This window comes from Dermacentor albipictus, chromosome 8 (assembly GCF_038994185.2).
Source record: "Dermacentor albipictus isolate Rhodes 1998 colony chromosome 8, USDA_Dalb.pri_finalv2, whole genome shotgun sequence".
In the NCBI taxonomy this organism is placed as follows: domain Eukaryota; kingdom Metazoa; phylum Arthropoda; class Arachnida; order Ixodida; family Ixodidae; genus Dermacentor; species Dermacentor albipictus.
Window position 1 is genome coordinate 70,040,268 of NC_091828.1, and position 22,177 is coordinate 70,062,444.

At 45.6% G+C, this 22,177-nt stretch overlaps 1 protein-coding gene and 1 long non-coding RNA gene across 2 annotated transcripts; both read left to right on the forward strand.

Annotated features, from left to right (window-relative positions):
• Positions 1-1,663: 1,663 nt before the first annotated feature.
• Positions 1,664-7,588, forward strand: LOC139048467 (uncharacterized). The gene is made up of 3 exons (XR_011507721.1): positions 1,664-1,861; positions 3,645-3,927; positions 7,265-7,588. It is a non-coding gene; the product is annotated as an uncharacterized lncRNA (long non-coding RNA).
• A 7,352-nt stretch (positions 7,589-14,940) lies between these two features.
• LOC139048468 (partner of xrn-2 protein 1-like) lies at positions 14,941-19,531 on the forward strand. The gene is made up of 2 exons (XM_070522861.1): positions 14,941-15,193; positions 19,085-19,531. Exons 1-2 carry the CDS (start codon positions 15,092-15,094, stop codon positions 19,247-19,249), a joined length of 267 nt encoding a protein of 88 aa, XP_070378962.1. The 5' UTR covers positions 14,941-15,091; the 3' UTR covers positions 19,250-19,531.
• The last annotated feature ends 2,646 nt before the right edge of the window (positions 19,532-22,177 follow it).

Genomic DNA, 22,177 nt, shown 5'->3' on the forward strand with positions numbered 1-22,177 from the left:
TTCATGTTTACACGGATGATTCCGTCTCGGAAAATTCTACGGGCGCCGTTGTTCTACCATATCAATCGGTCGTCATCAAGTTTAAGACTTCACACGTAACCGCATCTACAGGTTCTGAACTGGCCGCTCTTCGTGCTGCTGTTGAATACATTGAAAAAGAACCGGCCAACAAATGGGCAATATTTTGTGACTCGAAAGCAGCCCTCCAAAGCTTGCGAAGTTTACGACGTGGCAATTATGAACAGCTGGTGTCACAAATCAACGAAACCTGCCATTGCGCTTCTGAAAAAGGACTTGATATCATATTTCAGTGGCTGCCGGGACATTGTGGCATCGTTGGTAATCACCTCGCCGATGACGCTGCCCGACGTGCCACAGCTGGCTCACCGACACTCCTTATACCTTTATCCATAGTCGACGCTGCAAGAGAGCTTCGCAGTCTCGCTCGTACAATCACGTTAGGTTGCTGGCATACACCACAGAACTCTAAGTGTCGTTTACACAGCCTCGACCCATCACTGAAACTTGCATTACCAGCGAACCTTCCACGACGTAACGCAACACTGCTGTGTCGGCTGTGGGTAGGAGTAGCATTCACCAACTCCTACAGCTATCGTATTGGAATGGCGGATTCACCAATGTGCGCTAAGTGCAAGTGTGAAGAGACCATCAGTCACCTTCTGTGCCACTGGTCTCGTTTCGATAATCAACGTGAGACTCTCCAGTGTTCCTTAAATAGACTGGATGACAGGCCATTTACGGAAGCGAAGATCTTGGGAGCCTGGCCTCACAGTTCATTGGCCCAGAAAGCAGTTCGAGCGCTTTTTCGCTACCTGAGGGCAACAGACTTGAGTGCCCGACTATAGACATCCTACACCTAAGTTATTTCTCTCCCTCTTTCACTCCCCATTCCCCTCCCCACGTGTAGGGCAGCAAACTGGACTCAGTCTGGTTAACCTCCCTGCCTTTCCGTCTTCCCTTCTCTCTTCTCTCTCTCTGTATATAAATCCTTCTGAACAAGTTTTTTGGTATCACTTCTGTCCTGATAGCCATCTCCTGTAGGTTTCAAATTACCTCCTTGGTATTTTAAGCCAAATTAATAAAGCAAGCATGCTCAAGTACAAGAAATGTAATCATAAACTGAAAATGCTCACATTGGTCTTAACCATAGCGGTGCGTTCCGTTATACAACAATTTGACGTTTCGCCTCAGTCTCGAACTCATTTTGAATCATTTGCAGACCACGTCTCACAGTACGCTCACGTAGCAGCCGCAACATAAAGACTACTGCGATTACACTGAGTATTGGTGATTAGATAGACTGCGTTATTCTCAATCATGTTGTGTAAACGGCGATACTTATAAGTTTATACAAAATATAGAAGCCAAATCAGAAAACATTTATTGCAACCCCTTTTCAGTAAAGATATTCCGCAATAATTTGCTGACGTTGCAGGTCCTCCGCTCTCACCTTCTTTGGTGGACCGGTCCTTGATAACGCACAACGTGTAAGCAGCAAAACTGCAAAGACCTTTCACTTGGTAACATGAGCGCGCATTTGCGAGCAGCCATTTGTCTTGGGCTTTCGAAAAGTTTTAAACAGCTGCAGTTTCTTCCTCTCAAAACTCGAAAGCGGGAGTATAAGCAGATGTTCTTTTCCGATATATCGCTCGTATGAAACGTGAATTCGTGGACACTTGTGCGTAAGAGTTACGCTTCACATATAAGCTTCACAGAGCATAATTTGAAGTTCGACAACTACCGCAGTATGTACAAAGTGCAGCAAATGTCGAAATGAATGATTTCGTGACCATTATTGCCGTACACGTTGCTTCCATGCTAGCGTTGCAACTTGGACCAAGTAAGCGCTTTTCTTTCTTTTAATATTTATTCCCCCCTGAAAACAAACAAAAGTATATTATTAACGCTCATAAATGTTCAAAAACATTATTTTTAATGTATCAGCCGTACTATTGACAGTCGAACATGAACTTCTCATTTTCTACTTTAGCAGTAAGCTGGCGATTGCTCTCCATAGTAAAATCAAAAGAGGAAAGCTTGTACACTGTGAGGCGTCCATTTCTGTCGCTCAGCAATGTAGCATTCATCTAAAAAGTATTGTTTTACAGTTGTCTATCACAGAAGCCTAGAATTTTTGCCTGCTTTTACCTACCTAGTGATCTTAAAATTCGAAAGTCCGATACCACGACACTGTTCTAAATAAGTTGAATGCGGATAATAATCCTATAAAACCAGATATCCTGGCGCATAAACTTCTCGTATCTTATTTGAACTTGAATTTGACTATTCTATGCGGCCGCAGGTATTTGGAACTGTGTGGTGTACTACAATATTGTGACGAGAGGGAGAAATAATTCCCTAATGCTAGTAGTCAAGACAGCTTTAGTCGCTTTGATGCACAATAGCTTCAACTCGATCCAGAGCACGATAACGGCCCAAACGGCTATTTCACACTTTTCGGCTACAAGTGAAGTCCAAACGGTAAACATTGCTCATGACATGTTGAAAATAACTTTCACTTGAACGTGCTGTGTAAAGAGGCTACGTAGACAGACTCAAAGTGTCTGAAGTAGTCTTATGGATGTTATTGAAATTACCGAATAAGTAAATATCCTGTTGTTCCACTTAGTGCAGCACGCTAGTGAAGTAGCTAGGCTCAGTGGAGCCCTTGAATAGGGGCCCACCCTTGCCGGAAGAGGCTCCAAGTCGCCGGCACCCAAGAATACGACGAAGACCTCGAGACGCTGAATCCTTGAAAGAACCAAATAAAGTTTCCCTCTCTCTCTCTCTCTCTCTCCACTTGAACGAGTTTCATGGTTACAGTCGACGATAATATGAATAGCATTTAGCCAATGTAGCGACAACATACTTCCACCACAGAAACGCGTTACGTTTGAGCCGCGTAATGCAAACGAACTCGTTTTTAATGCTTTGTGTAAGACACGCTACGCCATGTTGCGGTGCTCGCTCGAAACCACTCTCCTTTTGCTCGCCCTCCGAGATTCGTACAGAGCCAGTTCGCGTTTCCTCTGATAATTAATTCCTCGCTGCTTGCAGGCGTTCGTGGCACAGCACTGTTGCATTGTGCTGCTGTACTTGAGGAGCCCGCATGACGGGGGTTCGATTCTACCTAGAACTCAAGAAATTAAGCATCTTTTTTTCTCATTGAAGTGCGGTGTAAAGAGGCTACATAGACAGACTCAAGGTGTCTGAAGGAGGCTTATGGATGTTATTGAAATTACCGAATAAGTAAATGTCCTGTTGTTGAGCTATTTGCAAAAGTCGTTCCAACAACCCCGGCCAACAACCATTTTGACGCAAATCAAGAGAAAGCTCTATCAAGCCGCAAATCAAGAATGCGCGCGTAAGAAGGTGGGGGCTTTTGATATCCCCTCTCGAGCATGACTAATGTTTGTCATCGAAGAAGCTTCCCCCGAAGGAGAACAAAAACGTCTCTACATTTTGGCGTTTTAGCCCTGAAACTATCATGTCCACAGAACAATCTTCGTTGTTGCCATTGCTTTTCCGACTTCTCATCAGGCAACACAGTGCCGCCTTGTCACGTCCCCTCAATTGCGCGGGGCAAACGCAGCACAGCAGAGTTTCTCTGTAACACCGTGCAGAGGGCGAGTACGGCGAAGTGTGCGTTCCCTGCTCCTGTCCTGGCAATGGTACCACCGTGTGCAGCGTGAATAACGATACCGGCTGCCTGTGCGTGAACGGCATGTACCGAATGGGCCTTCACGGAGTCTGCGCAGTCCGCGTGCTTTGCTACAATAAGAGCAGTCATTCCGATCACAGCGTCAACCATGTCGGCAGAGGACCTCGATTTCCTGTTGGGTCCAGTGAATTTGTTCGGGCCTTCCGTTTGAAAATCGACTCGCAGCATCCTTCCTAGGGAAGAACGTGAGTAAAGTGTTTTCACATTTGGTCATTGATACTTCGGCCACGTTTTGCCTGGACGAGAGCAACCGGGATAATAGCCTTAAACGTCCCTGTGCCTTCAAAGTAGCGCGAAAATTTCACAGTCTGGTTGTCTCTCTTGTACTTCAGAATAATTTTTCGCAGAAAAGGTTAGCGCTTCCCGGCAAGTACGCAAGACACGTGACCGCGCCATTCCGCAAGTATGACCTGCAGGGCCGAAACTTAAAGGGACGCTTAGGAGAAACACTTTTTCTGCTTAGATTGATAAAGTATTTTTTCAATGTTCTATTTTAGTTAATTTCACGGTAACAGTTTGATTACTGCTAGCAAAAAAAAATGAAGGTCCAAATTTCCTTTTTTTTTTTAATTTCGAGCCGGAACCCCAAGGCCGGTACATGAACACGACGTCGTGTATTGATTTCAAAGAACGTTTTCGTATTTCTACGGTTGTGGTTCAATACAGGTTCTTGATACATCTTAAAGGGACACTAAAGTGAAAAGTGATTTCTTCTGCATCAGTAAATCACCGTTCTACAACACCAAAAACACCACCCTTACAACGATAGGACGTTTGGTAAGCGAGAAAAAGCGCAAGAACGAAATACGGGTGGCGACGCCTACTTAAGTTCCCGCACCTGGGGGCTGTGACGTCATGGATTTTGATGGCATCTTCTAGGGCCTACTAATTACATATAGCGGTACAGATTGACTACATTGTGTTCTAAAGGAACCAAATACTAAACATGCCAAGTTTCGGGAACCTTTATTCAGCCAACGCGGCCCAAATGCGAAAACAAACTTTGGAATCCCTGACGTCAGGCTGACGTACCGGCGCTGGCGTTTCGGCGCGAAATTCAAATACTGATACTTGGAACTTCATTTTCTCATCTAATATTCAAACTATTTTCTTGAAATGACTGCCTGCAGGGTTCTCAAACAATGCTTTATTAGTCTACACTGATTTATTGTTTCCCTTTAGTGTCCCTTTAAGTTGTTGGCCTTTCTAGGATATAATGTAGCCCATATCTCAGCAATAAAAAATTAACTAGACTTGTGTAGATGACGTCAAATTCCATGACGCCATGTTGAGCTAGTGGGTTAACTTGTGGGTTAGTGGCCTCGCTGTTACCTCTTTTGTGCGTTTGCGCCTTCTCTGGCTCATCAAGCCTCCTTTCACGGCGAGAGGGTATTTCGTGATAGTGAATTAGGATGATTCACAAATACAACTTAAATCGCACTTCTCAATCTGCCCCTTAGGGCTCATTCACACCGGCGACTCACAGTGGTCGCGCGACCAAGTTGGTCGCAAAGCGACCAGTCGCAAATGGTCGCAAACGGTCGCCTTTGTTGAAAAGCGACCATTTTGGGCCAGTCGCTCTCTGTGCGATTTTTCAGTCGCGCGACCGTGGTCGCAAAACTGATAAACCAATCAGCGGCGCACCGGAAGTGATCTTTCGTGTGTCTACATCCGGCTTCCTCCGGCGTCGCGTTCAATTTCCGCGTAGATTCCGAGAGTTCTCGCTGAGAACAATAATCTCCGGGATTGCCACTTGCGGGTCGTGCTCAGCCGGGCTTGCCGGTGTGAACATCAGTCGACTTCGGTCGCTTTTTGATTGCGAGTCGCAAATGGTCGCGCGACCCCCTCCAGTCGCCGGTGTGAATGAGCCCTTAGAGGATCAAAAAGCAACCTGAGAATAAGATAAGGATCAATCTGGAAGTGATCGAATGGAAAATTGCCACAGATGTCACGACAACAGACAAGAGGACATCTGTGCGTCGTCGAGAACAAACGCGTGTAGCTGCTTTGCTATTTGAGAATAAAACAAATAGTGAAGTTGCGAAAGTCCCGTCAACGTTTAAAGCAGAATTCATCATCATCATCAGCCTGGTAACGCCCACTGCAGGGCAAAGGCCTCTCCCGTACTTCTCCAACAGCCCCGGTCACGTACTAATTGTGAGCATGTCCCTGCAAACTTCTTGATCTCATCCGCCCACCTAACTTTCTGCCACCCCCTGCTACACTTCCCTCCCCTTGGAATTCAGTCCGTAACCCTTAATGACCATCGGTTATCTTCCCTCCTCATTACATGTCCTGCCCATGGCCATTTCTTTTCCTTGACTTCAACTAAGATGTCATTAACTCGCGTTTGTTCCCTCACCCTATCTGCTCTTTTCTTATCCCTTAACGTTACACCCGTCATTCTTATTTCCATAGCTCGTTGCGTCGTCCTCAATTTAAGTAGAACCCTTTTCGTAAGCCTCAGGTTTCTGCCCCGTAGGTGAGTACTGGTAAGACACAGCTATTATACACTAGATTACCAGCATGAGTGCCAAAGAAAAGCAACATAATCGAGGAAACCCAATATTTAAAAAAAATTGTGCCGACACAACGCCCATTCTTGAAATCTATGTAAAGCGAAGATTTTGGCAAGCGTACCCTTTCCTGCATTTATCACATAAAGAAAGCTGGCGCACGTGAGCATGCTCTCACGCACCGGTGACGTGCGATTTCAAAAAAGCTCTTGGATTGCCGTGCATTTCTTTGTTATTTTCTCTTTTATTTTAAACATTTGTGTCCACCCGCCGTGGTTGCTCAGTGGCTATGCTGTTGGGGTGCTCAGTACGAGGTCGCGGTATCGAATCCCGGCCACGCGGCCGCATTTCAATGGGGACGAAATGTGAAAACACCCGTGTACTTAGATTTAGGTGCACGTTAAAGAACCCCAGGTGGTCCAAATTTCCGGAGTCCTCCTTCTACGGCGTGCCTCATAATCAGAAAGTGGTTTCGGCACGTAAAACACCATAATTTGCAAATATTTGTGTCCACTTCTGGGGCAATCTCTTGTTGCATGTATGTGCAACAATATGGACCTCATCATCATCAACACATGGCGTTCATCTCAAGGAGGCTAGTTGGCATTTGCACGACAGAAACATAGGTGCGATGGCGGCCTCATTTTACTCGGGACTGCATGCAGTGCGGCGTAGCCTGTTGGCGTGTGTACGCTGTGCTGCTCGAGGCCGATCTCTGCACGAGCACTTTGTGGAAAGGGTTGCGAAAGTGTGGGATGCGCATAACACGATTGATGGTGACGGTGTTAGCGGTCGATGCTCCGCCGTACAGAAAGTGCGATCTCCAGCACTTTTCTTTTTACTTGTAGCCTTTCTTCGACGTGTAGGAAATAAAGAAAGAGGAATATTGTCGCCTAATGATTAGAGCATGGGGCTGTTATACTGGGAGGCGGGGACCAAGGTTCGATTCCTGCGCCGCACACGGAATTCAATGTCGTCTTTTCTTTTTTTCTTTTTGCATACCCAGTGACCCGGTTGGTCCAACAGCTGCTTTTGAACCCGATTACCTACGCACGATGCTCAACCCATCCGACCACGGACTGCCTAGTGAGCCAAGTTGCGAGCCATTTGGCAAGACAACGGCTGCAGCACCCACCCAGCCATCAGCCACGGCCAAGAAAGTCCGGGAGGCTTCCCAAACGAAGCTACACTCTAAAAAATAATTTCTGGGGCAACAGGTGCCATAACCACGATATCATCATGGGACACGCTGTAATGAGGGACTCTCGATTACCCTTTGACCACGGGGGTTTCTTCTGCGTGCACCTAAATAAAAGTACTTTGGCGCTTCTGCGTCCCCCATCAATGTGCTATCGCCGCTGCAAGGATAGAAGGCGGCACCTCAAGTTCAGCAGTGTGATGCCGCAGCCACAAAATCGCCATGGTGGGTGACACGAGGCTATTCGCTGCTGTAAGGATATGAGGAAATTTGCATTAGTATACTGGAATTAGCTGACGCCAGGAGGGTAAGTTTCGTTCACCGAGAAAGGTATTTGTCCTGTGATAGACATCAAATGGGCTGACGGTCATATTAACGACGATGGCGATGATGGTGATTGTGATGAATGATTAAGCATTTACGTAAATTGAAACAATTGACTAAAGTTGTACGAGTTTCGACTTGGTTGAGCGTAAGTGAGTGCCATAAAAGGGAGCGGTCCGTCTTGTGACGTGCACCCGATACGACGCATGCTGTCGATGTAACAGATGGTGCTACAGACGAGCGCAGGTGACTTACTAGTCTTGGTAACGACCTTATATGTAGCGCGAATACCGGCTCCTAAGCACTGTGCCATTTCTAGTCGTCTATATAGTTCCGCTTCCTGGGAGTAGAGAGGCTCAAGGTCGCGTTAAGGGTTACGGTGCAACGCGATAGCTCATTCGAAGGGTTTCATCAAGCCTGAAAGAATGGTGCGCAATACGGCGCTAGGCTTTCACGATGCTTATACCTGAGGATATAACTGTTGAAGAACAAGATGAGCTTTATTGAGCGCAGATAATTTCTTGTTATATGTACTGCTCTTGCAGCGGCACACTATTTAGCAGCTCTTAGGCGCACGTTCCTGCGGCGACCGTCGGCGTCCTACCTCGTAACGGAGCGAACGAGCACAGCGAAAGATAACAGCGAATGCGGAGTACAGCGGCGGATGATAAAAGTGGCGATAGCGAAGAGAGCGCGAGGAGGAAAGCGGAGGAGAAGGGTATGGCGAGAGCGTGAGAAGAAAACCGTTGTGCCACGCACGAAGGGATTTGCGGCGGCGATGGCGACGAGATGGCGCCAGAGTAGCGCGCGTCGTCTGCACGGAAACAAAGCGCTGCATGAGCGGAGGTTGTCTGCGGCGGCTGCTGCGAATCGCGCCCACGCATCACCCGCGCGCTTCCTCACGCGATCTCCCGACAAGGGAGGCAGTCGCGCCACACTTAACTCCGTTTGCAACGTGCCGCATGAGTCGATTGTCCGCGCCAGCCAATGTATCGCGAAATAAAAACACGTGTACACCGGCACTCAAATGTCGCATTAGGAAGTAATGCGATCGTCAGTGAATTTTTTTAAAGCGAAGAAACTGCAGTACACTGTAAAAGCTCTTTGGTTCGGCTGACTGGATCACACACGCCTGCGGCGAGTGCACGTTCTTCGGCTCTTTCCTTCCTCTCCCGCTCTCGTTCCCCGGCTCGCAACCTCCGCTCTTCGGCCCACTGTTCGGCTAGCTGGCGCCCTTGTGTCATCAAGCAAGTCAACTAGGCGACTTTCATTAAAAGTCCGCTCTTTTCCCAGGCCAGCCTGTCCTCTTCGAGTGCTAGGCATCTCGACTTGAGGGCAAAGTCCTTTTGTTTAATGAGCAATTCGTGCCGCATTATTTTTTTAAGCAATTCATAATATGCATCCTTCTCACTGCACCTTCTAGCTGTGGCGTAAAAAATAAGAAAGAAAAAGAAACGTTCACAGAAAATTAGAATGCAGTACCACAGCTGGGAGGCACTTAAAGGAGTGTTAAGAACTTAGAACTTGAGAAAACAACCGCAAACTTCATTGTCATTTTAGATTCAAATTAAAAAGACAGTACTTCATTACATCAAGGGGCACATGCAGGTATTGAAAAGCACATGCCACGTGGCGCATTTCGTGCATCAGGGTGGGACGTGGAAGGGGTCGCCTGAAGCTGGCCAGTCTCAGTTCCTGTGTCTCCTGTTTGGTTGGACGAAGCAGCTCTGCTGGGGCCAGCGAAGGGGGTCGGAGGCTGCTCGGCGATTACGGGAGGCTGTTCGTCCACACTCAAAGTTGAGGGTGATGTCCTCGGGATCGTCGCTTCTGGCGTCTTCGTTATTCAGAATTTCTTCAAAAAGCTGCGTGGTGGCGGCTTCCGCATTGGCATCTGCATATACAGTGACACGAGAAAGAAAATTATGTCAAAGGAATTGATACCGTGACATTTGCGTAGCACGCCGAGCACCGCAGCATAATGAAAAGTCGCAAGGAAAATTTACTGTGGTGCAGCGTAACAGCAAGGCAGGTTGCCGACAGGGACATTTCCGGATGCACTCACAGGCGCCGTCAACAGTGTTCCTCGCAAAGTGCAGCTCGGCCGCGCCATCCCTAGCAAGCGCCGCCAAATTTCGTGCTGCCGTTGTATTTGGGCCGTTACGATCGAAGGTGGGCTCTTGTAGCTTGACGGGCGCTCGCCGCGTCGGCCCTTCGAGGAGCCCGAATCTTCACTCTTCTTTCCTGGGCTAGGTTGAGTATTTCTTGCAAGAGTGCCTCGCGCTGACCGTAGACCTCCTCCGTCACCGACCTAAAAACAGACACCGAAGAACGCGCATTAACTACTTTAGAGAACATATTTCGCGCAGGTAGCCGACACTCACCTTCGGAGGGCTACACGGTCTTTTGTGATGAACTGTCCGAGCAACAGGTAGGTGTGCTCGCGCACTGTCGGACTTGTGAATGGCTAGTTTGTTAAAACCTGAATTTTTGCTGCTACATGTGTCCATTCCCTCTGGTCGCGGAAAGGATTCGCGTTTCGCACGTACGGCAGCATCTCCAGGTCAACTGCAGGGCTAAATTTTAATAGTGCCGCCGCAAGACCTCGCGCGACATACTTTGGCCGGAGCCATATCGAAAACCGCGCTCTCGTATAAAAGCGAGAACACGCGAAAGAAAACGTCCCGCAAAGCCCGCAGAGCCCGCAGTGTACGTTACACGCGGGTTTCGAAAAGCTGCGGGCGCACGCAAGACACCGTGCGTGCTCCTCCGTACTGCGCATGCGCACTGTCGACTCCGCTGGTTTGCTGCGTACGCAAAGCTGTTGCGGACGCCCAGCCCAACTAAAACTGTCTAATTACGAATTGTTCCCGCAGTCGCTTTTCCGGAATATTTTTAACACAGAGAGCGATTGCGAGCACGCGACGCAAATGTTTAAGCCTTACCCGAGGTGAGTGCTAGGCGCTTTGGTTACCATTCTCGTGCCCGACAAGTCGCTTGGGGATCTGAATGTATGACGACGACGACTATAAAGAGACTACTATGCAATAACGATGACGGTATGACGATGATGGTATGCCGACACTGGAATGACTACAATAGAAAGACAACGGTGGAACGACAACAATGGCACGACGACCGCGGTATGATTACAATATGATGACGTCTGTGGAATGACTACGATACAATGACCGCGGAACGACAACAATGGCATGACGATGATTAAATAACAGTGAATACCTGTCGAAGAAGGAATGACAACGAAGGCGCGATAACAATGCGATAACTATGTTGAAATTACGATGAGGGCGTGATGACGATGCCATGACGACAATAGAATGACGATGCTCGAATTATGACGATGGTGTAACGGTGGTGGGATCACGGTGATGGTATGACCACAATGTATAAATATGACTGCGCGACGCAGCATGACGCAGTAAGTTAACAATCATCAAATTTGTACTATAAAAGAAGAAATCGAATGCACAACTTATCGTATGAGCGGTATAAAGATAGATAATTTTTTTACAAAGATAGAAATATCAGTCCTAAAACAGAAACAATATCGCAAAACTTACATGTGCGTTATAGAAAAAGAAAAATTTGAAAGGCAGTCAAATAAATACAAATAAATACAAAGTCTGTCGACTCAATAAATATCTAAATAAATAAAAAGTAGACAGAAATTATATACTTCTTTTACTTTAAGGATGCCATGTTTCTGAAATAGCGGAGACGTAGGTAAATCTGAAGGTCTGCCATGAAACCCCTCAAGAGCACGCAAAGCGCGTTTCTGAATTGAAATTAGTTTAAGATAATGGCTGGACGTCGTAGTTCCCCAAACAAGCATACAGTATGATAACCTGGAGTACTAAAATGCGTAATACATGGTTATCTTTAACCAGCCGGGCAAAAAATGAGATATACGAACAACCGACTGTTTTACTCAGACCAGACATTAATTTGGTGGTGTGAAAATTCTAAGAAAGATTCTCATTGAACCAAACGCCAAGAATTTTCTGGTTTGAAACTCGCTTCAATTCACTATGCTTGTAGAAAACGTTCAGAGTGATCCTTCCTACTGTATTAATAGGATGAAAAATAATGTAGTTTGTCTTTGATAAATAAAGTCTTAGCCTATTGGTCAATAACCGGTTATGTAGATTTCTTAAATATACATTTGCCATAGCCTCCATTTGGGACAAGGAGTGGGATGAAAAAATATATTTGTATCATCAGCGTACATGACCAGATTAGGCGATTCAGATATGTTAGTGATATCATTTATGTATACTAAAAACAATAGCGGTCCTAATATTGATCCTTGAGGAACACCATGCTAAAGTGCCAATTTCTCTGAGGGTACGCCAGTAACTGTATACTGTGATCTGTTATTTAAATAGCTCTTTGGCAAGTCAGATGCAATACCACGTATACCATAACTGTTAACTTTGCGTAGCAGGGTGTTGTGAAGAACGCAATCGAATGCCTTTCGGAAATATAAGAAAACACCAAGAGTGTACTGTTTCATTTTGATATTCTTAATTTTTCCTTTTACTGTTAAAAGCACCTGCTCTGTTGATTTGTTTTTCAGAAATCCATACTGTGAGGAAGTAATAACATTGAACTTATGGAAAAAAAATTTTGAGACGAGCATTGATGACACCTTCAAAGACTTGATAAAACGGCTAGAACAGAAATGCGTCTATAATTAGATATGGCATTCTTCCCCCAATTTCGTAAACTGCACACACACGTGCTATTTTCAGCTGATCTGGGTACACTACGCTAACATACGATTTGCGATGTAACACAAGGCGTCACATAATAAAGAAGATACATGCTTCAAAGGTACTGCTAGTATACCATTATGCCCTGGTGAAACATGATTTTTTACCTTATCTATTAATGAAGCTATTTCAAGAGTAGTAGTTGGCATAAGCGTAATAGAATTTTGTAAGGGAGTGATTAGATTAGAAAGTGCGCCTGGCGCTGACGTGGTCACCGACGTGCAGTCGCGGACAGAATATTACGGACCATGAAATCTAAGAAAAAGGTGAATATCTTCCCAACCTCACAACTCAATCTGGTATTTGCATTTTCGACCTCGACTAGAATATGCTAACAACGTTGTCGTGGGCAGTTTTACTGGTTACTGCTACAGGCTGCTCGGGAATTGAACGTTTTCGGAGATCCCGTGGTCCATTTTATTCTGTCCGCGACTGTACATATAGAATCTGCTACATTCATGAAAAAATTATTGACAGTGGTTGCGAGATCAGAGCCTGCAAGTTCGCCATTGACTGTCGCAATAGTAAGCGGCGGGTCTGGATTACATTTATTAGTTAAAAAGATAATTTCACGCCAAACTTTTCTACTGTCAGAATGTACTTTGGTAAACCGATCAATATAGTAAGTAGATTTAGCTATTTTAACATTCTGGTTAAGTTTATTTCTGTATTTTTTTTAATTCAATGAGGGTGTTGGCATCACGGCTCTTGATAAACTTGTGATTCAAATGGTTTTTTGTTTTAATTCATGTGTATAGTTCCCGAGTTATCCAAGGCTTTTTAAACATTTTGCACGTTTTAGTTTCTTTTAGTGGAAAGGCATTGTTGTAGCACCAAGGAAACTGTTTAATAAATGTAGTATATGCTTTGTTTACGTCAGTTGTATCGTACACATTTTCCCAATGTGAACTTTCGACTAAAGTTTTAACATACTGTTACCATAATTACCATTAATTCCCAGTGTTACCATTGATTCCTCTGTATAACCGTGGGACCTTCAATCTATGTCGTGCATGACAGGCAGTAAGCGAAAGATTGGCAAATTATCGTTGATGTCATGGGACAGGACACCAGACAGAATGTTATTAGACACCAGATTTGTAATACATACGTCTAGTAGGCTACTTGTTTCAACAGTTACCCTTGTGGGTAAAGATATGCAATTCCAGCAGGCAAAGGATGCAACGGTATTATTTAATTGCGTTGCACATGAATCGTTCGACAATAACTTAATATTTATGTCACCCATAATAATAAATACGCATCCGGTAGAAGTCAGATACAACTGTAAATTTTCTATGAAGTCGAAGAGGTGCCGTTTGTTACTGGTGGGAGGTCTGTATATTGCAACGACCACTACATTTCGAGTAGACATAGCAGTGCGTTCCACATTCGAATCTATTACGTGAAATTCATCTATTACAGAATGCTTGTACAATTTCATTTACATACACAGCGAAACCACCACCCTTGCAGTGAAGCCCTAAAAATCCATTATAAGTATAATTGTCAAAGTGGGGATGATCCTCATCGGAAGTTAGCCATGTTTCTGTAAACACCAAAAAAATCTAATTTATGCTTTATGGACGAAAAAAAAAACAAGTTCAGGTGGTCACCCTTGTGTTTGATACTTCGAGCATTAAAGTGAATAGCACTGAGCCTTTTCTCTAGAGAGCCGAGCTTCGTTCTGAAACCTTCAACATTATAGCCAGCACAAGTTGGCTCGTGGTTCCCCCCATGGCGGTGCGACAGTCCATCTTAGGAAACGGACCTTACCTAGTCATTTTTCCAGATCACCATAATCAGTGATCCTCAGAGCGTCAGTCAGTTCACGTTGACGTGCGATAACCTTACCCCCTATAATCCAGGCACATTTCCATGACACAAATTTCTCACGTGCAATGGCGGCACCCTAACAACTGCTTATTAAACTGAGATAGATGCTCATTAACATAGACAGCCCCTTCATCCGAGAAACCAAGCATACTGTTATTAAGTCTCTGTTTCCTTGACTCAGAAAGGAATGTGTTCCTTTCTGGCTCCTGAACTTCCTGAATATGTCTTTTTTTCTTTTTTTTTTGCTGTACGTGCGTTTGAATCTGAACGTTTTCTTCTCTTTTACTTCTTTTTTCTTTCTCTTACGTTGGAGTACGCTTCTTTCATCTTACGTGTGGCGGGACAAGAAGCTCTCGTCCAGCAAGTACGTCGAGCAGCCACGGCCAGTGGAGTCCTGGAATGAGGACCCCACCCACTCGACCTCAAGAGCAACCACCTCGATGGTCCGAATAAATGTTTTTTCTCTTCTTCTTCTTCTTCTTCTTTCTCTCTTCCATTCCTGCCATGTAATCTACAGTGGATACGAGCCATGGCCAAAGACCATCATCATCACCTCTGACAGCCGCTGCACGGGCGACCCGGACCGCAGCCGCACCTCGAAGGCGTCAAGGGCAGATCGGGCCACTGCTCGGATCCGTGGCTCTGTAGCGTCAGCGGCAGAAGAAAAGACCCATTAAACAAAAAAATGCTGCTGCCCATCGACGCCTACCGGCTGCCGTGGGAGAGCGATGACCACTGGGAGCTTCGCAGAGAGTTCATCACGGCCAATGACGGCCTGGTTGAGGAGGTGAGAATAACTTTTCGCACGTTTAAATGGCCGCACGAAAGTACACTGTATGAAAGCTACGCATATGCAGGAACGGGAGAGCGCAAGTATGAATGCTTTGAAGGCAACGCCTCTTGAACAATTGACTGCTGTAAACTCCGAGACGCGCACTTAATATCGTGTACGGTTGAACAACGTCGCCATCTGTCTGCGGAGGGAAGTGACATCGTCCCTGTTCGCTCTGCCATGATCTGTCCGGTAGGGACGCTACAGTTCTGGGTGTCGTCATTTTCTATCGTCTGATAGTGCCCCGAGGCGCTGCGCTAACACATTTCACTGCAAAACCCCTTATAACGCGCGAAAGGGCTTCTTTGGCACTACTGCTTCTTGCCGTTTAAGTGTTATTGTTGCCCATGCCATTTGCGGTGAAAAATTGAAGACGCACCTAGACATCGCCTACCGATCTCTCTGTTGGAGCATAATTCGTGGTGCTCTCTTCCGGCTTTGTGCAAAGTTTTTGTCGGAGCTTTTCAGGAAGCTTAAGCAACGCCTGTACTTGTGTAGATGTGCTTGTCTTGCGTGTCGATCGGAAATAGCTTCCGCGTCGCATCGGTAATGCGTCAGCATACACACAGTGATAGTTGGTACCAGTACAGTGTGAATCGAAGCCATGGACGCACGCTTTTGTTTGGATTTACGAGAATCCTCGTGTCTTCTAATTTGTGAGTGCAGCTGCACAGAACAGTATTTCGTGCGCCCTTTTACACCTTATTTTGGCCCACAAACAATTGTTCTCGCATTATTCCACATATCACGGGCCCGAAATGCCTGTAGTTGTGTAATGTTGTTTATAGTTTTTTTTCGCCCCAGAGCCTAGCAATAGCATTCGATAGACAAGGTGGATGGTTTTAGTGTTAAATAGCCGATTTATGTGCGGTACCTTGCTAACCGCGCAATCTGCTGCACACGACAAATCGTGGTCCCAGGCCTTGTGTGTGTAACCTGAAGAATGTAGCAGTTGCTCTTTTATCCCTCCAAAGCATTTCAACGCATCCGTACAATTTATTACCTTGAGTAAAGATACCTCATGTGTAGGCAGCACCTCGCCATATTCAGCGTCTCAAAAAGTTCTCCGGTACAAACAGAAGCATAAGCATGCTCTCACTACATTGCGAAACACCGTTCGAGGAGCTAATGAGCAAACGTGAATGTCTTCGAAACTGCCTGTCCGTGCTGTCTCCCTTGTGCGAACATGAAGTCGATCGTGTCGGAAAAATGGGGAGACCACGCGTGAACACCGATGTCTAAAGGCGACGATGTACACGCATGTTTGCAGGTGCGCGAAACCGTCAAGTAATACCTTCATGGGATTTACAAGAAGGGTTGTCAATATCATAGTGTGCGTTGAGCAACGTTATACGACTCCAGGATGAGGGCTCTGCAAGGTTGGAGTCTGTATTTGGCAAGAGTATCTCGCGGCGTCGATTAAACGATTTAGGAATACCTTCACATGCGAGAATTCCGTTAAGGAGTGATATTAAACTAATGCTTACTTCTGCCCAGCAAGACCCGTGAAATTCGACTGGTAAGCCATCTGGACCGGGTGTTGATCCGCTGTTGCGAGAACAAAACGAGGTCATCCGGGCAACCAGTCAAAACTTAGAAAATGCTACCTCTTGCCTCTAGACCTTTGTACATGACCGCATTAAATACGCTAGTTACTGCCCAAACAAGTTACAAAAGATATTGCTCCCAAATTCTTCAGAACGTTTGTTCACGATATCACTCAAGCTGTAACTTCTAGTGCGCTGAAGTTTTGTTTTTCATTTCCAACAGTGACGTTCAAAAGGCAGATACAGAGCACCATACAGTTCATTGTCATCTTTTCGCACTGAGACACGGTTGCCTCTGCTCTTTTGAACGCCAGCGGTCCGTGAGTTCCGCGGCGCGGGTTTCGCGTCGCCTCGAGAGAGGGCGCCACACTGCGCGGCGCCTCTTTCGGATTTTCTTCGAGCTGGGCCGTTCGTTCTGTCTCCCTGGCTTCTTTCGCTGCCTGTCGTGCCGCCTTCAGCCGGTTTCATTTCTTTAGCTGGGCAGCGTCCATATGGATCAGTGCACAGTATGACGTGGTGTGGTGTGGTGCGATGTGCTGTGGTGTGCCGTTGCGAACATGCACTACACCCATTTTAGTATAGTGGCTAGTATCATCAACCAATCTGCTTTGCCGGTTGCCATGTCATGCTTACAGTTACTCCAGATTGTGGGAGAGCCAGCATTTTTTTAACCTCGGGCTCGTCTAAGAGGTTCTTTGTCTTTAAAAAAAATCTGATGCGACTCGGTTGTCAGGCCAGTCGTTTGCGCGTAGAGTGCAACTATTCCCGCGAGTTCCTCGCCGAAATCCTTGAAACGGATTTAATTTAGGTGATCGACAGCAAGGACTCTTTCGGCTTTTACGAAACACCTCGATTCGACGTAATAAAAGAGAATCATGAGCAACAGCACCAAGCGATAGAACCGCCGCGAACCTGGATGTCGTAGCCACATTTGCTTATTTGAACAGTGTTGCCAGCCCAAGTAAGGGATTCTGGAGCTGCCGATTCTTGCCATGCATGGCGGCTGCACGGCCGCCATTAACCGTCAAGTTGACTCTCTGATTGGCTGTCGAAAGGTGAAGGGCTCTAAAATTTGCGTAGGAGAACGGAAGTTCTACAAAGGGCAAGTTTCCGTTTTCATCAAGATGACGGGATGTGACGGGGAGCTGCAAGTTTTACCGACTAATACTTTTTTCTGGTCCTCGGCAGCTATATTGCGACTTCAGCGCTTTAAAAAGGAAGTAAACGCTAGCTTGCACAACCAGCGGAATGCATCGACAATTTCACGAATATGTGGCTGGCGCCATGTCCGTTGCGTCACGAATGTGTCGTTGCCGCCAAGATTGCCGCCATGTCGGCTTGTTTCTTGGTTGAAATAAGATTACGCGAGTATTGCGACAGGAAGAGCCGTTTCGTAAACGAAAATTTGACGTAGGTTGACGATACGGTGAAAAGCCATTGCCGAAATTTTCTGCCAGGATTTGTGGCACAACAAACCACGCGAGTTATGCTAATGAGCGGCCATATGCATTGGCGGCCGAGAGGCACATGTATTGCCGCATTTTCTTCGTTTGGGACATTCTATCGATAACGCAAGCTCATAGCATTTGCATCGCTCTCGAGTATAGTGCTGGCATTTGTGTTTCGAGCTGCCGTATTTTTATTAATAGAATGGTGTTATTTTGCAAATTTATTCGAAGTGTATAAACCTTGCAAACTTACCGCCTACAATTCATAAGCTGGCACAGGTGTAATAAAGTAAGTAAATAAAAACATAATTATTTAATTTTTCTTAAGTAAGTAAAAATGGGTTTGCATTTCCCGTACATGTACGCCCCTCAGAAAAATCCGCTTCAAAGTTGTTATCTGCAACGGCCGATTTCTTATATATATATGTGTGTGTGTGTGTGTGTGTGTGTGTGTGTGTGTGTGTGTGTGTGTGTGTGTGTGTGTGTGTGTGTGTGTGTGTGTGTGTGTGTGTGTGTGTGTGTGTGTGTGTGTGTGTGTGTGTGTGTGTGTGTGTGTGTGTGTGTGTGTGTGTGTGTGTTTGTGCGTGTGTGTGTAATTACCTCTGTCAAAACCTACTTGTCTGTAACTCCTGACGAAGTTCTGTTCGCCGGCCGAAACGGTTGGGCAATAAAGCAAAGGTCACCTCGAAGTTGTGAAAATCATTGTCACTCATTTTGTCACTCATTTTGAAAATCATTGTCACTCACTCAAATTGTGGTTATTTCTTCTAACGCGTAGCACGTCCAAGAATACGGCAATCCATGTGTAACACGTGGCCACATCGAACAAGCGGTGCACCTTTCCTTCGCAGGCCCGGTTGCTGAGCTTATCGCAGGCGTTCATCAACATGCGGAGGCTGCGCTGCGCCTACCCCGTCGAAGTGCGCTCCAAGGTTGCCGAGCTGTCCAAGAACGCGACGAGACTTCCGGAGCTACTGGCCAAGCACCGCGAGAACAGGAAAATCTTGTTCACGTAGCAACCGAAGCCAAGCGTCATCAACAGGAAGCCGCGGCATACGTACTGTGGCTTTGCACTGTGGCGAATGCTCCACTCGGATGACGCTGTACGCCCAAGCCAGTGCTCTGCAGCGTGGAAATGGAAACAGGGCCGACTCTTTCTATCGTGTCTCCGCCGCTGAAAATACTTAATTCGAGTGCCTGGAGCCTGCAGCAAGATTGTATCTATCAGATCCACGTCGTTTATGATCCCCTTTGCGACTGGTACATGAGCCAAAATTAAAGCAACCGTTTTTTTTTTTTTTTAGAGAAACGTAAAGATCGAGAAGACCACTCACGTCACCGCAGTTAGTGGTTCACAAGTGAGGAGCCCAAAGGCGAAAATATTTCGTATCCATACTCGGTGCATACCTGCTGGCACTGCAGAATCATTATTCACTTGCTTATTATGGTGAACGCGCTCTACATATACATCTCTTTAGCGCACTTATAACGTGGATTGACGGGTTTGATTGCGTTATGACGCTGCTGTTGTGATGTAGTCTAACGTCACGTAGCAATGTGCGTTTGGCTGGCATTGCGAGATTCATTTTCTCAAATACTGAAGCATAGCACGCTGATCTTCTCGCAAACGTCGCGGTGTTGTCTTTCTTTCCTTACATCCAACCGGAAAAGCCTGCCCCCCTCTAACTTGATGTAGCAATAGCAACACATACTCTCCTCGCACCAAACCATGTTCTTTCTGTATAAAAAAAAGAGAATAAAATTAGCACTGCTTCTTTTCTCTCAAGTTCCTTGAAGTTTCCTTACGTGGAATGGTCAGTATGGGATTCTTTAATGTTGGCTCACATATCACGGCATAAATTCAAAACAATTGTTTAAGTGCCAAAGCATGTCCAAATAGGTGGCACTGATTGTACACAAGAATTCCGGATTATGGAATTTTTCATCCGAAAATGCCTACAGCAGTTTTAAAGATCCCAATCATTCATTTTATGGCTTAGCTTTTCGTACAACTTCGGACTCTCAAAGTTAAACTGTCAATAATTTTATTAAAAAGGCAATGGTATAACTATGAAAGTATTGCTTGCCCAGGCGGTTTGTGGCTTTTGGTGGACGCAATCATTAGGTTTAAGACTACGCTTTCTTTGTGGGGTCTGCAAAGTTATTCGATATTTTAGTAAACAAATTGCGCAAGCTACGCAAATGCTGCTTGGCCAAGTGTTTTACGCACTTTGACACAGTTATTGCTTAATGCAATCAGCCAGTCCATGACAAGAATACGTGAACCAACTTTTAGAATTTTGTGATAAAGGTGCATTCGTTTATACAGAAAAACATGATAGCAATCCTATTCGCAGACAACTCCATTTTATTTGACACTTTTAAAGTGTTTGTGCTCGGAGGTATTCCCATTCTGAATGCTCTGTACGTTAATTTCCCATTCAGAGGCGGTAGTAATGATTCAAAAGAAATTCCGCATGTGACGCAGCTGATTTCTGAATTAAGCAGGAGCCAGTCTTGTTCTCAGAGTAGCTGTTATCACCTCCGCTGGCTTCTACATTCAATAGGCATAGATATGAATAGGTATTAGTAATATGTCGCATTAGTGTCGTGTGCAAGTTGCCAATGTCACGCGACTTAGTTTATATTGGGCAGACGAGACGAAGTGCTATTTCGTATCGTGATCCATAATGGGCAAAGCGGTGCGAAGAGAGTCCCGGGGCTTTGTGTGCGGACGAAACGCTGCTAATAAAATATAATGCAAGGTATTTAAGGACTTGCGAGTTCGTAAAGAAATGATGTGACATATCGAGGCATTAATTTTAGCACAGATAAATTGGGAATTAGGATCTTTACTTACGACACGAGTAATGAAGTAGCATCGATTCAGTGGCTAGTCATAACCATATATTGAAACAATATAAATACCCGAGTGTATGAATGAACAAAGAGAAAATTTGTTCAAACATCCACCTAAATAATGTAGGATGAGGTTGTATTGGGGCTCAGCAATAATGAAACGTAGAGAATTTTGGGGCTAGAATAAGTATGAGATGGTGCGAAGAAATTGAAAAGTACCAATTCAGCCAGCGCAAGCATTCGCAAATGGAAATATCTGCTTAAAATCAGATATCATCTCGGGGTCAGAAGTAACGAAAGTTTCGCATGCCGATTGGCATCAGAGGCTTACTGTAAAAGAGGAGTTCAGTAGGTGATATGCGGCTGCATTTCAGTTTTCTGCCACACAATCAACGGGAATACAGGAACAGCAAGATGTAGTAGTGTCACAGGAAAAGTAACATTGGGTATTATAAGGCCATTTCGAGCGAAATAGTAAACTAATTGCGCGAGCGCAGCGGCTCATTGTCACTAGCAAACAATAAAAAATTGCCCTAACCATAGCCTCTAACTCTGCAGCACTCCTACCAGCGGACAAAGGAAGCACGAACAGCAGATGTGTATTATAGACATCGCGCCCCGCAGCCGGACGGCGTCGTCATGACTCCTTTTCTATTCTTGTACTGTGCTGTACTGACTAAGCAGGTTATACTAATCGTTCTGGAGTGGCGGTAGTGTTCTGTGACTGACGACGCCTCACCATGTGGCTCAGGGCACAGTGCGGTGTGCACGCGCATGTGTGGCGTTTACGTCGTCTTTATGCAAGCCTTTTTTTCGATTTCTTGACTTCGGTGCTCTTAATTGAACTTATGTCTTTGCAAGACGACTGTGTGCACTCCTCACGGTGATGGTGGGCTCTTGCGCAGCACTGAAGTGTGCGAATCGCGGGAAGCAAACACCGAGAAAGGCCTCTTGCATTTAGGCTGGCTTCACTCGATGTCGCTCACTTGTTTTAGCATAATATAGCGTGCAAATGCGCTCGTGAGTGAAAATACTATACTTGTGTGTCCTGACGTCACAAGATATATTGTAAAACACGCTTGGAC